This window comes from Camelina sativa, chromosome 6, assembly GCF_030686135.1.
Source record: "Camelina sativa cultivar CO46 ecotype springtype chromosome 6, ASM3068613v1".
Taxonomy (NCBI): domain Eukaryota; kingdom Viridiplantae; phylum Streptophyta; class Magnoliopsida; order Brassicales; family Brassicaceae; genus Camelina; species Camelina sativa.
The window spans coordinates 25,598,833-25,618,297 of NC_141885.1; the positions used below are offsets into that span (position 1 = coordinate 25,598,833).

The 19,465-nt window shown below is 36.7% G+C and overlaps 4 protein-coding genes and 1 long non-coding RNA gene across 6 annotated transcripts; 2 read left to right on the forward strand and 3 right to left on the reverse strand.

The window, feature by feature from the left end:
- Positions 1-213: 213 nt before the first annotated feature.
- On the reverse strand, positions 214-3,459 carry LOC104793061 (U4/U6 small nuclear ribonucleoprotein PRP4-like protein). Of its 2 annotated transcripts, none has more exons than XM_087454736.1 (7): positions 3,347-3,459; positions 3,140-3,251; positions 2,737-2,875; positions 1,803-2,529; positions 938-1,394; positions 649-846; positions 214-549 (listed from the first exon to the last, which is right to left on the reverse strand). In XM_087454736.1, the coding sequence occupies exons 3-7, from the start codon at positions 2,831-2,833 to the stop codon at positions 355-357; spliced, it is 1,674 nt and encodes a 557-aa protein (XP_087310862.1). In that variant the 5' UTR covers positions 2,834-2,875; positions 3,140-3,251; positions 3,347-3,459; the 3' UTR covers positions 214-354. The 2 variants fall into 2 exon arrangements, with proteins under 2 accessions (XP_087310862.1, XP_087310863.1); XM_087454737.1 differs by having other exon boundaries at positions 3,140-3,232; positions 3,347-3,447.
- A 4,929-nt stretch (positions 3,460-8,388) lies between these two features.
- Positions 8,389-10,223, reverse strand: LOC104793064 (uncharacterized). The gene is given in 6 exon segments (XM_087454740.1): positions 8,389-8,701; positions 9,141-9,200; positions 9,647-9,760; positions 10,046-10,075; positions 10,078-10,194; positions 10,197-10,223. Coding segments are annotated over 4 exon segments (180 nt in total). The 3' UTR covers positions 8,389-8,701; positions 9,141-9,200; positions 9,647-9,754.
- Positions 10,224-10,427: 204 nt separating this feature from the next.
- Positions 10,428-13,711, reverse strand: LOC147942995 (uncharacterized). The gene is made up of 5 exons (XR_015559919.1): positions 13,576-13,711; positions 12,821-12,958; positions 11,916-12,050; positions 10,653-10,716; positions 10,428-10,563 (listed from the first exon to the last, which is right to left on the reverse strand). It is a non-coding gene; the product is annotated as an uncharacterized LOC147942995 (long non-coding RNA).
- Positions 10,715-13,417, forward strand: LOC104793063 (cytokinin dehydrogenase 1). The gene is made up of 5 exons (XM_010519344.2): positions 10,715-11,688; positions 11,897-12,024; positions 12,132-12,392; positions 12,492-12,754; positions 12,850-13,417. The coding sequence occupies exons 1-5, from the start codon at positions 11,022-11,024 to the stop codon at positions 13,253-13,255; spliced, it is 1,725 nt and encodes a 574-aa protein (XP_010517646.2). The 5' UTR covers positions 10,715-11,021; the 3' UTR covers positions 13,256-13,417.
- Positions 13,712-13,813: 102 nt separating the features above from the next.
- On the forward strand, positions 13,814-19,217 carry TPR15 (Heat shock protein DnaJ with tetratricopeptide repeat-containing protein). Its single transcript, XM_010519342.2, has 12 exons — positions 13,814-14,347; positions 14,438-15,695; positions 15,785-16,024; positions 16,239-16,368; positions 16,555-16,707; positions 16,786-17,006; positions 17,107-17,176; positions 17,343-17,549; positions 17,915-18,150; positions 18,294-18,372; positions 18,456-18,590; positions 18,727-19,217. The coding sequence occupies exons 1-12, from the start codon at positions 14,059-14,061 to the stop codon at positions 18,895-18,897; spliced, it is 3,189 nt and encodes a 1,062-aa protein (XP_010517644.2). The 5' UTR covers positions 13,814-14,058; the 3' UTR covers positions 18,898-19,217.
- The last annotated feature ends 248 nt before the right edge of the window (positions 19,218-19,465 follow it).

Sequence of the window (19,465 nt, forward strand, 5' to 3'; positions counted from 1 at the left end):
TTACTTACTTCCCAAGTACAACGACACAACCACCAGTCATATATTCACAGCAATGATCTCCAGTGCCTTCAACTATAACTTGAGCTAGAGAGTTTCTAACCGCAAATGTCTCTCCTGCTTTGCCTCTGACAAATACTTAACCATTACTTTAGTTTCTTGTACAATCTTAATATAGCAACGTAATTTTTTAAAGATGGTTTGAAGTAACTCATGTAAACAAAGTTGACTCATTTGCTTTTGTTGAACAAAATGGCAGAAATTCTCAAAGACAATGTGCCATCATCATCCTGAATTTGTATAGATCCCCACAAGATATCAATAACGATTTAATGATTCTCTCTAACAAGCTAATCTCTAAATATCTATGTCCATTGTATCTTTCCCTTCATCTTCATCTTCACCATTTTCACTGCTCGTCCAAAGCTTGATGGTGCGGTCATGCGATACAGTGGCGATACACGAGCTATCTGCAGTGATATCGAGCGAGGCAACTTTTGACTCATGCCCTGCTAAGCTTCTAACGAGCGAGAAATCTCTTCCCGACCATATCTGTTACACAAAATGTAAGAAATTAGAATCAAACTATAAGCAGATGAAACACAAGATTAACGAAAAAGTACTTAGGAAAGGGACTACAGAAGTACTTACATTGACTCTTGTGTCGTACGAGGCAGTGGCCAGGAAGTAGCCTTCTTGTGGTTCATACTTCACTTGAGACACAAGGTTAGCATGAGCTGGGATAATGTACAGTGACTTTCTCATTCTCAGATCCCAAATACGGCATTGATTATCCTCACCACCAGATGCCAAGTGATAACCATTAGGAGAGAAATTCACTGAGAGTACCTGGAGAAGCATATAAAGCAGAGGAGATTAGAAATAAGGGTTAGTAAATTAAGAGAAGTAGAGTACCAAAGGAACAAAACTAGAATCTTACAGGCTTGATGTGTCCTTGGAAGACAAGAATACTCCTACCAGTGCGGAGATCCCAAACCCGTGCGAGTGAATCAAGCCCAGAAGAAGCTGCTAATGCTCCATCTTGTTGAAATGCAATTCCATAGACACTGCGACTGTGGCCTTCTTGCAAAAGCAGCTCTGCACCTGTGTTTATATCCCACAATCTCCATGTTTTGTCAAAGCTGGTTGTTCCCAGGTATCTTCCTGATGGGTGGAAGGCAACCCGTGCAAGACGATCCAAATGACCTTCAAAAGTTTGTAGGAGCGTTCCATCAGTTTTCCACAGCTTTGCAGTTCGATCAGCAGAAGCAGTTGCTAGACAATCATCCACAGGGGAGAAAACTACATCAGTTGCACGTTCTTTGTGGTCCTTCAAGACAGCAATCTTTTTTGTAACTTGAGGCATCTCCCACAATTTCGTAACTCCACTTAGAGAACTAGACAAAGAAAAAACAAATTACTAAACAGAGGAGGGATTATGTGTACCACACAAGTCATGAACCTCGAGAATGTGTAATGCAGTTAGAAAGGGCAAATGCACTAGACATGGAGTATGTAATTTATAAGATAAAACTGTACGCCTAACTAACATCATGTTTTTATAAAGATGTAAGGAATTGAAACTGAGGAAAATCAGCAGGTTCAGTATTTAAGAATAGGATTATTAACATACTTCTCAACTGATATATCAATGAAACTAAAATATGCAGGTAGAATGTAGTCTAGTCCAGGTAATTCTAATCAACTAGAGACGAGCAAAAATGTTTCACACCTAAGAAACTATATGTGGAGAATAAGTTAGTTTGTGCTTGAGAGAGTATGAAGGAGATAGAAGAGAGACATACCATGTGGCAAGTATTTTTCCATCACGAGAGAAGGAGCAGCCAGTAAGAGGACGATCGTCTCCAAAATTACTGCAATCAAGGACCATGTTTCTAGCCTGCTTTAAAGCCCACTTAGTCTCTGCATCCATATCTTCATCTGGATCATCCCTCCGCCGCTTTGCACGCTGAATCCTGACAGCAGCTCTCTTGATAGAAAACTTGGCAATTTCTATTCTAGCCTCTCTAAGTTCCTTTGGACCCTCGGTAAAAAAAGGGTATTCTGGTACATCATCATCCACTTCCTCTTTTGGAGCCGCATCTTCGTCGTGAGCTTCAAGCAGTTTATCCAACTGCCCATTCAAATCAAGCCTACCCATAAGCTGAGCCAACCTAGCTCTTCTCTCCATTTCCTGTTCTCCAAATAGAGTAATAGGCTCCCCAAGTCGTCTAAGGCGATCCCTAACAGATTTGTCATTTGTTGGAACTGCGACAGCAGCAGTACGACGCTTTACCAACAGATCTTGCATTGCCTTTTCCTGTCTTTCTCTGACCTGCCTGCTCCCTTCAGAAATCTCAAAATGTTCATCGTCTAAATCCGAATCCGAGTCACTGGTTTTGGCTTCACCATTTTGTGAAACAGGTGGCCTAAAAGTAGGTGGGCGGGCAACTGGAGGATGTGGCATCATTGGTATAGGGGCCATTGGTGGGGGGAAAGAAGGAGGAACCACAGGTGGTAAGGCAGAGAAACCTGAAAGTTGCAGTAAAAGAGAGACGTCAATTAGTAGAGTTAAGGATCACGAAACCAAAGAAAACCCAACAACACACTTTCAATAACAATTGGAAGAACGAAACAGACAAAACAAACTCTCTACCAGGAATAAGTGAAATAGATATAAAGGAATTCAACAGCATGTAACCTTAGATGTAACAACTACTTGGAAAGCTAATGAATTACCTGGCTGAGACGACGAGGCATCTTGTAGAATTGGAGGTGCTGTGATTTGAGCAGTAGGTGTCAATGACAAATTATTATCTTGCTTGTTGGGTTCCATGTTTTCCTTATATCCCCAGAAAACAGCAATCTAGAGAAAACCCTGGAACAAAGAAGAATTCCAAATCAGTTCTATGGGCCTTGTATACACGTACGACGGACGCATTACAAAATAAGAACGAGGGTAGCTTTTAATTCTAAAATCAAAGTATAAGTGCTCTCTTGGGAATTTAAACAAACACCTAACAGACAAAGTATCAAGCTTCAATAAGGGCATATAACTCGTGTAGTTCAAAAGACACAAAGAACCAAATTAAAATCAACAGGTTTCAGATGAAAAAAATCGAAACTGGGATAGTAATTTTACCAGGAATTGACGAAATCCACGAATCTCGTTAGTCTCTTCGAAACCCCTAAACACGAGATAGACTTCTCTGCTGTTGCTCAAGCTCCGTGTATCCTGAGACAAAACCCATAACCTAATCAACAAACCAAATTTGTTAAAAATCCAACTTTACGAGAGAAACAAAAAAGAAGAAGAAGCTGAATCAGAGATACAAAAACTAGTTCATACCTCTTCGGAGACGGTGGTAGCCAAAAACCGGAATAGAAGAGAGAGAAGCTGAGATTTTCCGTTTTAGAGAGGTTTTGAGTAGACTTAAAAACCAACTTTCTGAAACGGGTCGGTTCATATTGGGCCTTTCAATAATGGGCTTTTCCTTTTCTTCTTTTATTTTTGGTACCTTATACTACGACGTTTTCTATTTGTAAACATCTATGAATCAATGAATTGTCTTGCAAACCCAAATCCATGAAGTTCTATATCACAATTTGTCAAATTTGATATACTCATCATCGTACGTGTGCTGTGCACATAAATGTTTATCGTCGTGTTTCTAATTGTCTACTGAATCCTTTTGAGTGTTTTACTACTCATTCTGCTAAAACTTGAAATCACATATTGAGTCATGTACTCATGAAATAAAAAAAAAAAAAAAAAAAAAAAAAAAAAAAAATGTACTCATGTATAGTGTAGCACTGTAGCAAATATCTACTCTTTCTGATTATGGTATCTCGCATGTTGTGGTTCTTGCGATGTTTATATATTTACATGCCAATAAATCGTCGGTGCTGTATCCTATTCGGCTTTCGGAAACCATAATCCATATAACTTTTTTATATATCCCATACTTATCATTTTTTTTTTGCTTGTAAGCTAACCCTGATTCTCTAACTACTCAAGTCAACTACAAGTGACATTTATGCTTATATGTGTGTGTGTTTTTTTTTGTCTTTGATTTAACCTTTCTATTCTATCTTATATATATGTGTGAAGATTAAGGATGGGAATTATCGTCATACACTCATACCATACAAATAAGAGTGAGTTTGGTTCTATACTAAAAGTCTAGAACAGTAGAGAGCAGCATGCATGTTACGATAAAAACGATCTAATATTTTGCATAGATATTTTTTACAGTTTTAGTTTATTATTTTCGAATATTCTCATATGATTCTGTTACAAGCATGATTTGATCAAGAAATTTGGTAGCCTTTTTCTATCATGTTTCAATAGAGTATAGCTAATTCGGGCAATATTCCAATATAAATCTGAAACGTGACATGCAAAATGTTCTACGAATAAAATGGTGACCCTTACTGTTACCGCTCCTGTTTTACTATCAGTCGCATAAATATTTTTTTCCACAGTGTTGGTTTCTTTCTGATTTCTCAAAAGTTGGCCAACCCCACAATCTTTTTCCCACACAGTGTGGTTAGTTTTTTTGGTGAGTGGTATCAATCTATCAGTCAAATGAGTCAGTCTGAGATTCAAGATATTGATCCTACCATATCATATTAGTATCCACGTGGCGCAAGCCAAGACATGGCTTAGAGGAGGGGTCCGTAACTCCATAGGGCTCGTGACATTGTTCTCCAAATAAAGGTGGTTCCACTTTGCTGAGACTTTCAAGCACAACCATTAAGACTTGCACTTCTTCTTCTTCTACTACTTCTGGTTCCTAAATCTTGTCTGCTCAATTTCTAAGTCATTTAAATGTCTTTTCGTGTAATCTCTCAAGTCCTTTTCTTCCCCGTGTTTGTTACTTACTTTCTATCTAGTGCAGTGGGTGAGGAAATGGCTCCACTTACCACGTGAAGATAGCTTGAAGATAAACCCTTTTTCTATGTTTTATAACCCTCAATAGACAATAACTCACTTGTCACTTTCGTCTTGAAATACTTGGGATTTGATGCTTAATCATTCCTTGTTTTGAATGACTTATATTTTAGTTCTAAGATGAGATTTCCAAGATTTACTAGCTAGTTCATTGAACTTAATTACACAAAGGCTCTATGCTTTGAATCTTGTTAATAAATTTTTTCCTTGTTATTTCACTGTTAATTCTTTCAGAAAGCACTCACAACATATCTTCTAATGTGTCCCTACTTCTTGAGAAATTGTTCTACGAGGTACTTATTATTTCATTTTATTCCTTATTTTTACTGTTATCGTTTGTGCCCACTAAGACACAAGCTTAGCTTTAAATTACTCGTTCACATTTGATATGATCATTGTTTTTATTCTATTTTTTTAGTCTAATCTAATAGTTTCACGACCTTAATTATAGACAAAACTTGTCATATGGGGTGTAACATTATGCCTCTGAAATGATTGTGTTACAAACTTTATGCAAAGGCTTATTATCTATTTGGTTATTTCTCCATATAATTCAATAGGGGCCTAGAGACGACTGATTTGTCACAAACTGATTGAGTCTTTATTAAGACATAAATTAAAACAGTTACTGAGTTGTTGCAGAAGACTCTCCAATGGTGTTTCTATGTAGAGATGTAGCTTTCTTATGATGTAAGAGTACTCTCTCAAATCTTGAAGTTGCCCATGCAGAAGATGGTCATTGTCATTAATCTTAAGGGATCACTTGGCCCTGGCCTTCGTTTCCTTTCAAGCCTTTTTGAGTTTTTTCCCCCTTTGCAACCAAAATTCAAACTTGTGAAAGGGATAGTGTCTGCCACATGTTATATATGATATAAAGAAAACTCAATTGTTGTTTTCATATACCCTTTTCATGACTAGTTGCAGCACATAAGTGTCACAGTTTTCTCTTAAGAGGTGACCTAAATACCATTTTACATGCTATTTTCGTCATAGATAACTAATTTATCTGATGCAAGTTTTAAATAGGTTCAAGTTAATTCATATTTTTAGCCTTCCAATTTTTCCATTTAATTGTATATATAAGGTTTTATACTTCTGTTATATACACGTGTGTGACCTTTTATTTTAAATATTGGTATATCATTCTTGTGAATACCAATTATATGCATATTTTAAATTGTACATGTAATAAGGTAGTGTATTAAATTTCATCAGGGGTAAAATATTTGTTGCTTAACTCCCTTGATAGCAATAGGTCACCTAATTTTCATTCACTAAATTTCATTATTCCTAAGTGTTATTCTTATTACTGATAATCGAAGTTTCTAGTAATTTTGTAACTTATTATGTCAATTAGCTGGTAAGAATATGGGTGTATCTGTTGACTTGACTAGTACTAGTACTAGTAAATCAATAGACTACAACCATTTGGCTATGAAATATGAAGTTCTAACTTAAAGATATAGACTTGAATTATAACTTTGCAAGATACTTTATAAAAAATGTTTATATTTTTTTCTCAACAAGTCACACCACTACGAAATTTATGATGGAGCCCATTAGATTTGTAATCCCGACCACATAATATGATTTAGGAAGAGATTATGCCAACATATTGTTGAAATTTAATCTCAATATTGTAAGATGAAGGAGTTTGTCTGTCTCATCATGCTTTATTTATTTATTTATTTATTTTTTAAATTTTTTATCATGCTTTAATTTTGACAACAACAATCTAAGAAAAAGAACAATAAAACATAAGGAACACTAAACTAAGCTACAACCGATCAATCATATTTTGTATTCGCAATCAAATATCTCTTGTATGTAAACGTTAGAGTAGATCGTGGATTAATTACAGTCTATAGATGAACGAGCCCTGAGTAGTCCAAAACCATGTATATATTCATGAGGATCCACGTTAGAAAATTGAATATATATATATATATATATATATATATATATATATATATATGGTTTTGAACTTGTCAGGGTATATATACTTAGGTCTAATTTTCTGATATGATAAAACATTAACAAAGGAGCTATTCCTCCACAAGACAAGAGAAAAAACGGGATTAGATTATATAATATGGTGCGTTGCACTAAAACCACATAATTTATTAATAGAATATAAAAAGCTTTATTTTGTTCACACAATTGGTCTTCTTTTGGTTTCTTGATCCTCCAACAAAACCATCAAATGCTATAGTTTTTTGCCTTGAAAATATTATTAAGAAAAGGACAAGTGCTGTGTTTATATATAAATAATACGATTAGATATTCGAAAATCAAATCTTAATGAATGGCTCTCTTCTCGCGCTTAGAAAAAAGGTTATGTGCAGTATCGTTGTTGTTGATTACTCCTATGGGGCTAAAGGTTCCACAGTGATTATAGCATAAAAAGAAAAGCGAATCATACCTACATATGTTTAAATAAAACCCCTACTCTCTCACAAATTGTGGATTAATAAAGTTGGTTGGCTTGGTTCAAAGAATTTCATGGTAACATACGCACTATCAAACTAGAGGTTCAATTATTTTTAAGTACAAATATATATATTGATTACGTTAGTTAGATAAAATATGGAAACTTAGGCACAAACGTAAATAACAATTCTTTCAATTGCGTCTGAGTTTTCATTTTTCAATCCTTATATTGTTAGTAAAATCATAACTTTGCGTGTAATGTAACATCAAATACAAACAAAATATAAAATAAAAATTGGGGTCTAGATTGTAATTAAATATAACTATTAAGTATATATGTTTTAATTTTTTGTTTAGTCTAATTACTACTAGTGAAACTACCTAGTCATGTTCTAAGGTTAGGCCAATGAGATTCATTAATTCCTAAAGGAAAAATCTTTGATATTTAAATCAGATTATAAGATTGCTTTCTCAATATACAATTCGAGCTATATAGTCTAACATGCTAAAACACATTCATTGTTAGACAAACTAATTTGTTCTCTTCCCCTAAATAGACACGTAATTTGTCTTCTTACCCTAAATAGTAAATAGACAACTTTGTACAAGTAAAAAAGCATATGTTGAAGATTTGCTTGGGGATTTCTTTGCAATAATTAACCAAAAACCAATTGAAATTAGACTAATATTTGTTTGGTGATAATGGGAACTCATAGGGTCTACATCACAAGTTATTTTTTTCCTTGACACGGGTGTACAACAAACACAAGCTATATTAGGCAAATTGGTAAGTAGGCTCAAGACCCAAAAATAAAAATTTTTAAGATGAAAAAATTGCAAGCGGAAAGAAGAAGAAGACATATAGTTTTCTGAAACAAAAGAAAGATAATAACCCATCACTGCAGAAAAAGGTATCCCTCTAATAATTGAAGACAATTGTAACCTAATGTCAACGAACTTAGCCAATGAGCCCAATCGACGTTCTATCTTGGGACCATTTCTCTCTCTCTCTCTTTTCTAAATATAACTTGAAATTGAGATATCACTAATTATTTACAATGGTGTGTATTGGTAATGGATCCTAGGTGCTTATTTAGGCATCTCGACCTCAAATCCGGTTAAAGAAAAAGAATGGAAATTTTAGATACATGTATCATATATAGAGTAATGATTACATTAATACGTTTGTGGATTTGTAACCTTATTTTTGCGGCAATGGTGGTGATTTTATATTATTCATATTTGTGCTCATCATGATGCCACCTAAACAGTCTCAATATGCCCAACTATCTTCTTATTGCAATCTTCACGGCGATTTACCTGTGAAATTAGCAATAAAAAGAGAGAAAAAAAGAAAGAAAGAAACTTTTAAGTGGAAAGTGACAATACAGTGAGACCTGCAAAAAAACTCGACAAGTTTGAAATAAACAACTTAAAAGAATTCACCCACAGAACAATAAACTTTTACAAAGAAGAAACCAACAACTTTGTGTCACTAAATCTATAGAAATGTCAATAATGTTGCTGTACGGAAAGGGATTCACTTGGGGTCTACAGAAATTCATGGTGTTCTTTGATGATGCATTGATATTCTCTATAACAAGAAATAGGAAGAGAGATACATCATTCATCATACTCGATTTTTCATGATATCGATCGGTCTTAAGTATAGCATGAAGAGAAGGGAATTGTTTGTGCCACTACTAGACTAAAATGCTCTGTTAAATAATGTCATAATATAGAAGAAAGTGTGTCTTACCAGGGTTAGAAAAAGTGTCTTGTGTGTATTTGTCCACTACAGCGACCAAGGTAATGTGAGCTACGATTACAATAACAAAGGTGAATTAGCCAATGCCCCCAATAATTGGGACAATGTAATCATGATAATATTAAAAAAAATAATGCAATAAAGCAAACAGAAAATAGAATGCAACAATGAGCAATGAACAATGAAAGGGTGCTTCTTTAGTCATGTAAAAAAGGAGTAATAATGTTGAGACCACTGGTTTTCATTGCACACAAAGTCACATAAGACAGATACACGACGAAGGGTAGTTATTCACTGCAAATTCTGTTGACATAATTGGTTACTGTAAACTTTTTTGCTTCATAGACTCCTGTGAGTCATTATATCCTAAGATCTATATATTTGTTGGATGGCACTTACTATTACTCAAAAAGAAAGTAAAGTAGAAGAAAGAATTGAACATTCACATCAGTCTTAAATTTTCAACACTCGTATTCAAATGAGAAAAGAATCAATACCTTTGATTTTAATTTATTCGCAATGCCTCCTTTGTTCAAACTGTCACTCCTCATTGCCATCTTCTCCAGCCTTTGCTTCCATTTTTCCCGACTATGTAGACAAGGCCCCTACATCTTTCAATCTCAAAACAAAAATAACATGACGCTATTGGAAGACACAGCACATACTCACAAGTTAACACTATACGTAAATCAAATCTTCTATGTTTATTTATTGCAAGTAGCACACAGGGGCATTGATTTTTCTTTTTGAATTTTCCTTTCATTATAATAATTCTGAGCACAAAACACATATCACCTCCAACTAAGATAATTACTCGTGAAAAAAATATCGTGACAAGGCCTTACTTATTTTGTCCAAAAAAAAAAAAAAAAAAAAAAAGACAAGGCCTTACTTACTTGGTCTTTCAGGACCACCAATAAGTATATATAGCATACAATCTTTTCTATTCCCTGTTCAATATGTCATGCTGACAGTTGAGACTTTTGTAATAAAATAACACAAAGCACTTCAAAATGCAGCTGTGGTACTTTTTTCGTTTCTTAAAGCAATTTTACTGCAAGCGAGGATACACATGAACAGCACCAGGGAGTCCTAAAACATGTACACGCAACAAAATTTTTTTTTCTCTAAACAATATGGAAAAAAGAAGCTTGGTTGCAACACGTGTTTAGGACAGTTCTGTATCCATCCTGCAAGGAAGAGTAGCCAGTGTTGATGTTTGGTCCTAATGGGTAACTTACTTCCAAGCTTTATAGTCAAATTTAAATACTGATGAACTGACAAGATCAAATGATGCAAAATGGTCCCAATAAGCATGATCCAATGAGGTTACCAGACTTGGGTGTAGAGGATAGTGGGCAAGATTGTCTTCTCTCAAACTGAGCTCAAGTACAATGAGACCCAAGTAGGGGCCCTAGAGTACATGCTCTGACAGTGAGCGTAGCCAAGAGACAAATTTATAATAAGAAGAAAAAACTATGCAGTAAAACAAGAATTTTTTACCTTTTATGTATGAGATCTTCTTGGCAGGGAGAGAATGTATGTACCCGGGATGTGAATTATTAACCTACCATGAAAAAAGATGAAACTTAGAAGTTAGAAATACTTTTCTAGTAAACTTTCACAATATATATAATATGCAAAAATTGAAATAAAATGCCATAAAGATATCTTCATTTACAGTAAGAGACAAAAAGTAATGGCAATCTAGCTACATAGTGAACCAAGTATATGACTGTACCGCCCAAACCTTTCCTTTAAATTCCTCTTTCTACCTCTTTTTTTTCCTGAGAGTACTCTAAACCTCAAGTTCACTTCTACTTCCCTCATATCATTCCGCCTCTTTTTGCATTTTCTCTCAAGAAAGTAGAAATGGGATTGACCTCATCCTTAAGGTTCCGTAGACGAAACAACAAAACTTTCCTTAGAATCTTCATGATCTTGGTTCTAAGCTGTATACCAGGTAAAACCAATCTTTGTTCCAATCATTCTGTTAGTAACCCAACAGATGTACCTCCTTCAAATCCTTCAGATATTCGTTCCTCACTAGTTTCACTAGATTTGGAGGGTTACATAAGCTTTGATGATGTCCATAATGCTGCCAAGGATTTTGGCAACAGATACCAGTTGCCACCTTTGGCAATCCTACATCCGAGGTCTGTTTCTGATATTTCATCAATGATGAAGCATATAGTACATCTGGGTTCCACCTCAAATCTTACAGTAGCAGCCAGAGGCCATGGTCACTCGCTTCAAGGACAAGCTCTGGCTCATCAAGGTGTTGTCATCAAAATGGAGTCACTTCGAAATCCTGATATCAGGATTCACAAGGGGAAGCAACCGTATGTTGATGTCTCAGGTGGTGAATCGTGGATCAACATTCTACGCGAGACTCTAAAATACGGTCTTTCACCAAAGTCCTGGACCGACTACCTTCATCTGACTGTTGGAGGTACTCTTTCTAACGCTGGAATCAGTGGTCAAGCGTTCAAGTATGGACCCCAAATCAACAACGTGTACCAGCTAGAGATTGTCACAGGTATGTCGTTCATGCTATAGGTCTATATATGGTTGTCTAAAAAAAAAGCATGCTCCTTAAAGAATATACATCTCTTCAGAAGCAAAAACACTGAAGACTTAAATGGTTTTGGACTCTAAATAAGTGTGCAATAGGCGCAAATGTGAAATATGTACGCACGATTGTAATTTGAACCAAGAAAAAGTTTATAAAAACAATCTATTTTCAGGGAAAGGAGAAGTCGTGACCTGTTCTGAGAAGCGGAATTCTGAACTTTTCTACAGTGTTCTTGGCGGGCTTGGACAGTTTGGCATAATCACCCGAGCACGGATATCTCTTGAACCAGCACTGCATATGGTAAAGTTCTATCTTGGGCATGGCTGCTGGAAAATGCAACTAGTCAAAATATATACGCTATGATTCTAAGCACGAGTTTCCTGATACAGTCAAATGAATTTTGGTAGGTTAAATGGATCAGGGTACTCTACTCTGACTTCTCTGTATTTTCAAGGGATCAAGAACATCTGATTTCGAAGGAGAAAACCTTTGATTACGTTGAAGGATTTGTGATAATCAATAGAACAGACCTCCTCAATAATTGGAGATCATCATTCAGTCCTAACGATTCCACAGAGGCTAGCAAATTCAAGTCAGATGGGAAAACTCTTTATTGCCTAGAAGTGGTCAAATATTTCAACACAGAAGAAGCTAACTCAATGCATCAGGTAAGATCAGAGAGCAATATATAATGAAAGTTAGTATCTAAAGAGAGCTCTAGATATCAACCGTTGGTTGCTAACATAACGAATGGTTTTTCCCTGCAGGAAACTGGCAAGTTACTTTCGGAGTTGAATTATATACCATCCACTTTGTTTTCATCTGAAGTGCCATATATTGAGTTTCTAGATCGAGTTCATATTGCGGAGAGAAAACTGAGAGCAAAGGGTTTATGGGAGGTTCCACATCCCTGGCTAAATCTCCTGATTCCTAAGAGCAGTATATCTAAATTTGCTACAGAGGTTTTTAACAACATTCTCACAAGCAACAATAACGGACCTATCCTTATTTATCCAGTCAATCAATCCAAGTAAGTGAGCAAAAAATGCCAAAACCATATGCTTCCAATGATTTCATAAACATAGAATTTACTAACCATATCCAATATCTTTTCTATTGTTGCAGGTGGAACAAACAAACATCTTTGATAACTCCAAATGAAGATATCTTCTACCTCGTGGCCTTTCTCCCCTCTGCAGTGCCAAAATCCTCAGGGAAAAACGATTTAGAGTACCTATTGAAACAAAACCAAAGAGTAATGAACTTCTGCAAAACAGCAAGACTCCATGTGAAGCAGTATTTGCCCCATTATGAAACACAACAAGAGTGGAAATCACACTTTGGCAAAAGATGGGAAACATTTTCACAAAGGAAACATGCCTATGACCCTCTAACGATTCTAGCCCCTGGCCAGAAAATATTCCAAAAGACAACAACAACACAATTCCAACTCTCAAAGTCAAAGTCAAAAGCAGTCCTCAAAGGTACCACAAGAAGAGCATCAGTACTACTAAAACCTAGAACTGTATAAAACACAAACGTATCCTGTGTCCTTGTAACGGCTCAGGCTAGGCAGCAAGAGAGTGAAAAATTCTTTCTTTCTTTTTTTTTTTTTTTTTTTTTTCTGGTGAAGAACAAAATTTTACAGTCTGAAACAGATTGCAATATTTTATATAGGATCCATCATAGCATCCTACGCAGTTTCCTTACACTCAAAACATAAAATCTTTTACAAGAACATCTTCTCTCTAATAAAGACCTCTAAGACCCTTATAATCTATCTAGTCTCAGCAAACAATTTACAAAAGCTATAAAAAAAAAAAAAAAAAAAATCTCCAAATCAGAACTTACCTTGAAGAATCGACCTTAGAATCTCAATTAAGTTCAGTAGCCGCGGGACGGGAGAATCCAAACCTAATTTGGCGCCTTTCCGCCATGAATAGTCCCGAGGAAGCTTTCTTCTTCAAATTGTGAGATTTTTTTCAAATTTCGCTTCGTCTGTCACACGCACGACACGATTACAGTAATAATACATACGTGTGTGTTTTAAGTATATTTTATATTTTAATTAAATTTTAATTTTAATTAGTTGTCTGGGAAAGAAGACGCTCCTGGAATACTTCTTCTCTCGTCTTCTTCAATTGGTAATAATTATTAATAATAAGCAAATCACAAAAACCCTAACGGGTACTAGTGTGTTGAAAGCTAAAATACATTTCACCTACATCTTCACCCCCTGCACGCAAGAGAGCTGATTCGTTTCACCTACAGATTCTTTTTCTAAAGCCCTAAATTTTCGATTTTTGAAAAAGAATCGAATATTTTTTTTTTTGGATGTCTCCTGCGGCGGTGGAGATTGGTTCTCCGGTTGAAAAATTCTCTTCTTTCTTAAACCCTGATCAACATTACTCCGAGATATTCCCGGAGAGTGTTCGCTCTCACGATCAACGAAACATGGACGCTTCCTTCTCCTTCGGGTTTGGAGCTGGTTCAGGACAACACTCGAAGACTCGTCAAAAGCCGAGGCTGGTTAAACTGAGGAAGAACGGTAGAGTGGTTAAAGGACCCTCTTTTTCCGGCGAGGTTTTTTCAGGTTTCAATCCGTTTGCGCCGCCCCGTCAAGGTAAAGAAGAAACTTGAAGTTGATTTCAATGAAGATCCAGCTTTTGATACTTTGTGAGCTGATTGGGTTCTTTTTTTTTTGTTTATGTAGGTAGTCTTCATATGAACAGTGGGAATGATAGAAATGATAGTGAGTCACCTGGGGATAAATGTTTCGTCTTTGGAGCTAATGGGAATAGTTCTGGTGCAAAAGCTAGTCCAGGTAATGCCACAGTATCTTCTTTTTCTGATGAGGAGTTTAGTACACCTATAGGGGAGTCTGAGTTGGGTTCAGAATCCACTGAAAAACATTCAGATAGAGTTGCGGGAAAAGTAGATAATGATAATCGTGAAAACATCAGACCGTGTAGTGAGAGCACTACTTGTGATGCGAAAACTGGACTTGAGTTTGATAGAAAGTCTAACAGTGTACAGTTTGCTCATGGTAAAAGTGTTCCTGGAATGAACCTGGCTGCTGACATGGAGAAACTTAATATCAGTGAGTCCAGAGTTCATGGTGGCAGCGACTATGAGGAAGCAAGGAAATCCAATAACACACCTGTGTTTACTTTTGGTAGCGTTGGAAAGCTTGATCCTAAATGTAAAGAAGGTGCGGCAACATCAGGGTCATGCTCTTTCAGTTCCAATGGTTTTCACGAAAGTAAGAATGCAGAGGATGTAAAATTCCGTTCCAAGACTACCAACATTAACAACTTATCAAACACTAGCTTTGGTACAAGAACATCCTTCGATGATTTGAAGGTACCCGAATGGGATCCTACTTTGCTTAAGAACAGTCTTTTTCCAGAATTGAGTAGAAAGTCAGTACATGCACGAAGAAATCGTTTGTCCAAGGACAGGAAATCGAAGAACGTCAAGGAAAAAATGAAACAGCGTGAGCCAGATCGTTGCAACAATCAGACTTCCGAGGGAATTCAGACTCAAGAAAAACTCAACTCCCCTGGATATTGCTCACCGATGGATTATTCTCCATATCAAGGTGAGAAAGCCAGCAATCAATTTTCAACAGAAACTCCCCTAACATCAATTGATCCCGCACATTCAAGCAAACATGACGATTCCCGTTCTAGCAAACATGATTCATCGCCCTTCACAGCAGAGGATCATGGAAGTAGTTGTATGCCAAAATTTTCTTTCTCAGCATCCACCTCTCAGGGAACTATTCCACATAAAAAGCTTCAAGCTGTAAAGAAATATAGGAGGAAAGTTAATAACAGTTTGTCAAAAAACAATCTTAATGCAACCATGCGAAACAATCAAGAGTATCAACCTGTGAATACAGGTCAAGCCAAAAAAGACTCAGGCTCTACATCGATGATGCCTGATGTCTGTGAGGTTTGGCGACTAAGGTATCATATACTAACTCAAGAGCTTGAACATTGGTGCTTTTTTGTATATTTTCTTTCTGAGAATTGAGAGAAGTAATTTTTTGTATCAGGGGAAATCAAGCCTACAAAAATGGTCATATGTGTAAAGCTGAGGAATGTTACACTCAGGGTATTAATTCCTCCCCGTCAAGTGATAGTTTAGAATACTCTGTCAAGCCTCTTGCACTGTGCTATGGTAACCGTGCAGCAGCAAGGATTTCTCTTGGAAGACTGAGGGAGGCTATTAGCGACTGTGAGATGGCTGCTTCACTTGATCCAAGCTACATTAAAGCGTATATGAGAGCTGCAAAGTAAGTTTAAGGTGTACTTTTGTCTTTTTTTTTTGTTTGCTTAAGCTTTATAGCTTGAATTTAGTAAATCCCGCCAGCTAACGTTTTAGATAGAATTTTCTTGAAGTTAGCAGGAAGTGTATATCTTAAAAATGAAGTTTGTATCTAGTAAATCAATGATTATGTTACTTAATTGAATTTGATTTATTCATATTTTCGTCTGTGCTTGCTTCAGTTGTCATCTTGTGCTGGGGGAACTTGGATCAGCAGTGCAGTATTTTAATAAATGCATGGAATCCACCTCTACTGTCTGCTTGGATCGACGAAGTACTATCGAAGCAGCTGAAGGTTTACAACAGGCTCAAGTATGCATTCTCTCCTAGCTATATCACTTTCTACCATGGTCTAATCAAATTAATTTTATGCTTTATCAGTTAGGATGGAATGTATGGTATGTTGATTCGGATGCTTATTTTGCCAAGAATGTGCTGAATCAGCTCATACTTCTGGTAATGTCTAATTGAACATATCTTTATTTTACTTACCGGCAGAGGGTAGCTGAATTTACCAGCTGTGCATCCACATTATTGGAGAAGAGAACACCTGATGGTGCATCTGACGCATTGGTTCCAATTTCCAATGCCTTATTGATTAGTTCATGCTCAGATAAATTGCTTCAAATGAAGGCGGAGGCGCTGTTTATGGTGAGTAGCATTTCCTTTTCAGCTCTCAAAAATTGAATTTTGCTTTCAGTGGACATGATCTTCCCTGTGAATTTGCAGATCCGACGTTATAAAGATGTGATCGAGCTTTGTGACAATACCATTCAGACGGTTGAGAGGAATTTTGTTTCAGCAGGGATTGGTGGGACGTCAAATGTTGATAGATTGGGGTCTACGTATCACACGCTGATAGTTTGGAGATGGAACATGATTTCCAAGTCGCACTTCTACTTGGGGAACCTTGAGAAGGCCCTTAGTATATTAGAAAAGTTGCAGCAAGTGTGAGTAAACACTTCTTCTGTGTTGTGCTATATAATGAATTTATTGTTATGCATGTATTAAATTTATTTGTTTGCTTAAAGTGTATGTTTTGCTCTCCAGGAATCAGGGAGAGTGTCGTGAGTCACCAGTTTCTTTAGTGGCCACCATTTCTGAACTTTTACGTTACAAGGTATGCTTTATGTTGGAACTTAGGTATTCTTCATATTTATGTGTGGTATAATGTGTTCTTTAACATCAACAGGTCTGGTACATTCTTTCATTATGCTTCTCTGCTGAGTACAAATGCTTTTTCCTGCGTTGGTTACATTTACCAAAGTTTTCTTCTTTGATTGCAGAACGCAGGTAATGAAGCTGTTCGGGACGGAAAGTATATGGAAGCAGTAGAGCAGTATACTGCTGCACTATCAAAAAATGTTGACTCACGCCCTTTTGCAGCAATTTGCTTTTGCAATCGTGCAGCTGCTAATCAGGCCCTAGTCCAAATAGCTGATGCAATTGCCGACTGTAGTCTTGCCATGGCTCTTGATGAAAACTACACGAAGGTATATCATAACATTTTTGTTTTCAACTTGTGAACACGCTCACATGAACCTTCCTCTGAGCTAAAACAGACCGCCTATGAAGTTTTTAATTGGAATTGCTATAGGAAGGTGCAGTAAGATTCGTTTGTGGAATGCCCATTTTCCTAAAACAATATTTGTGTCTACTCACAAACAAACAAATTTTATATATCTTTCAAGTTCTCAAATAAGAACACTCACACTTAGCTGTATTGGATAATTATATTATTTAATCAATGAGCATGTATAACCTAATTTCTTGAAATGTGGCATGGTACTGAAGCGGCATGTAAACACCGTTGATGTTTCATTGAAATATCAACCCTGACTTATCTTTCCATTTTCAGGCAGTCTCCAGGAGAGCCACATTACATGAGATGATCAGAGATTATGATCAAGCAGCTAATGATCTCCAGAGGCTTATCAGCATTCTCGTAAAGCAAAGTGATAAGACAAAAAAAACGCCAGAGGCATCTGCAGAGCGTGCAAGCAGCAGGAAAGAACTAAAGCAGGCCCGTCAACGGTTGTCTGTGATGGAAGAAAAATCTAAAGAGAGCATTCCTCTGGATTTCTTCCTCATCATGTATGCTAACTTTTCGCACAGTCAATTATACCATTCATGATATTGGAGACGAGACTATAATTGAATACTCTATGCACTGAATTCCACTATAATTGTATGCTGATATTCAGACTATCTTCTAATCTCGTTTTGCTAATTTGCAGGGGAGTGAAGACAACTGACACTGCTGCTGATATCAAAAAGTCATACCGTAGAGCAGCTCTTAGACATCACCCAGACAAGGTTACCTAGTGTTTTACTGGCTGACAATGGATCCAAATCATTATTTTACATCTGCTGATATTACCTCTTTGATGTGTATACAGGCTGCACAGATTCTTGTTAGAAGTGAAAGTGAAGGACCGTGGTTGAAGGAGATATTAGAAGAGGTTCACAAGGGTGCAGATAGGCTCTTCAAAATGATTGGAGAGGCATATTCAGTTCTTTCTGACCCAGCTAAGGTTCACTTTCTCGCCTCTTATGCCTACAAACCTTTTAAGCGTGATTCATTTGTCCCCCATGAACACTTACTAGCAATAGAACATCCTAGGACTTGCCACATATGATATGTTACTTATCAGGTTTTTGTTTTAACAGAGGTCAGACTATGAACTTGAGGAAGAAATTAGAAAAGCCAAGGCATCTAGAGAAAGCTACAGAAGAAGAAAGGCTGCGGAAGAAAGTAGCCCGACGTATCAGACAAGTGCAACCAGGCGATACTGGAGGGACAGCGGGAGTACATACCGAAATACGCCTTCTTGGTGGTAGAACCCTAAAATTCTAGGTGGCATTAGGAAAAGGAACCCAGTATTCTTTTTTTTTGGTGGTTTAAGCAAAGAGGGATCCACTGGATTTCTCCCAGGTGAGTCATTCCAGAGCTGGTGAAGTGTAAAGGGTTGCTACGCATCAGTTCAGCAAATGATACCAGCTTGCATACTAAAGAATTGTTTGTTTCAATGGTTAATAGGGCAACTCCTGCGAGGTTGTGACCCAACTACAGGTTGTCTGAAAAATTGCTGATTGTACTGTTTGTACTTTGTAACACATTCAAAAGATAAAGAAATGATAAATCTAATTTGGTCTGAACATATCTTAAAAGTGTCTGAACCTCTCAAAACGCTTTTCTGAAACTTGAGTTGTTTGTTCATAGGTGATTTATATTATAGCTTAAGGAAGCGATAAATCTGTACATTTATCCAAATATTTCTGTAACATTTGAGTCTGCTTGTGGTCCAAAATTGGCCGCTCTTTTCATGCCTAAGCTTGGTAAAGGAAACACTATCTTTGTGTCTAAAAGGCTCTCATCTTGTACATTTATGTGTTCTTATGTCGTGTT

Bases quoted from the DNA above. Each gene is read 5' to 3' on its own strand.
- TPR15 (XM_010519342.2), top strand. From the start codon at position 14,059: ATGTCTCCTGCGGCGGTGGAGATTGGTTCTCCGGTTGAAAAATTCTCT. The intron at 18,151-18,293 runs GTATGCTAACTT...GCTAATTTGCAG, and splicing joins CTGGATTTCTTCCTCATCAT to GGGAGTGAAGACAACTGACA. The intron at 18,591-18,726 runs GTTCACTTTCTC...TTGTTTTAACAG, and splicing joins TTCTTTCTGACCCAGCTAAG to AGGTCAGACTATGAACTTGA.
- LOC104793061 (XM_087454736.1), bottom strand. From the start codon at position 2,833: ATGGAACCCAACAAGCAAGATAATAATTTGTCATTGACACCTACTGCT. The intron at 1,395-1,802 runs GTATGTCTCTCT...TTCTTTGTCTAG, and splicing joins GGAAAAATACTTGCCACATG to TTCTCTAAGTGGAGTTACGA. The intron at 847-937 runs GTAAGATTCTAG...ATGCTTCTCCAG, and splicing joins TCCAAGGACACATCAAGCCT to GTACTCTCAGTGAATTTCTC.
- LOC104793063 (XM_010519344.2), top strand. From the start codon at position 11,022: ATGGGATTGACCTCATCCTTAAGGTTCCGTAGACGAAACAACAAAACT. The intron at 12,025-12,131 runs GTAAAGTTCTAT...GAATTTTGGTAG, and splicing joins TTGAACCAGCACTGCATATG to GTTAAATGGATCAGGGTACT. The intron at 12,755-12,849 runs GTAAGTGAGCAA...CTATTGTTGCAG, and splicing joins TATCCAGTCAATCAATCCAA to GTGGAACAAACAAACATCTT.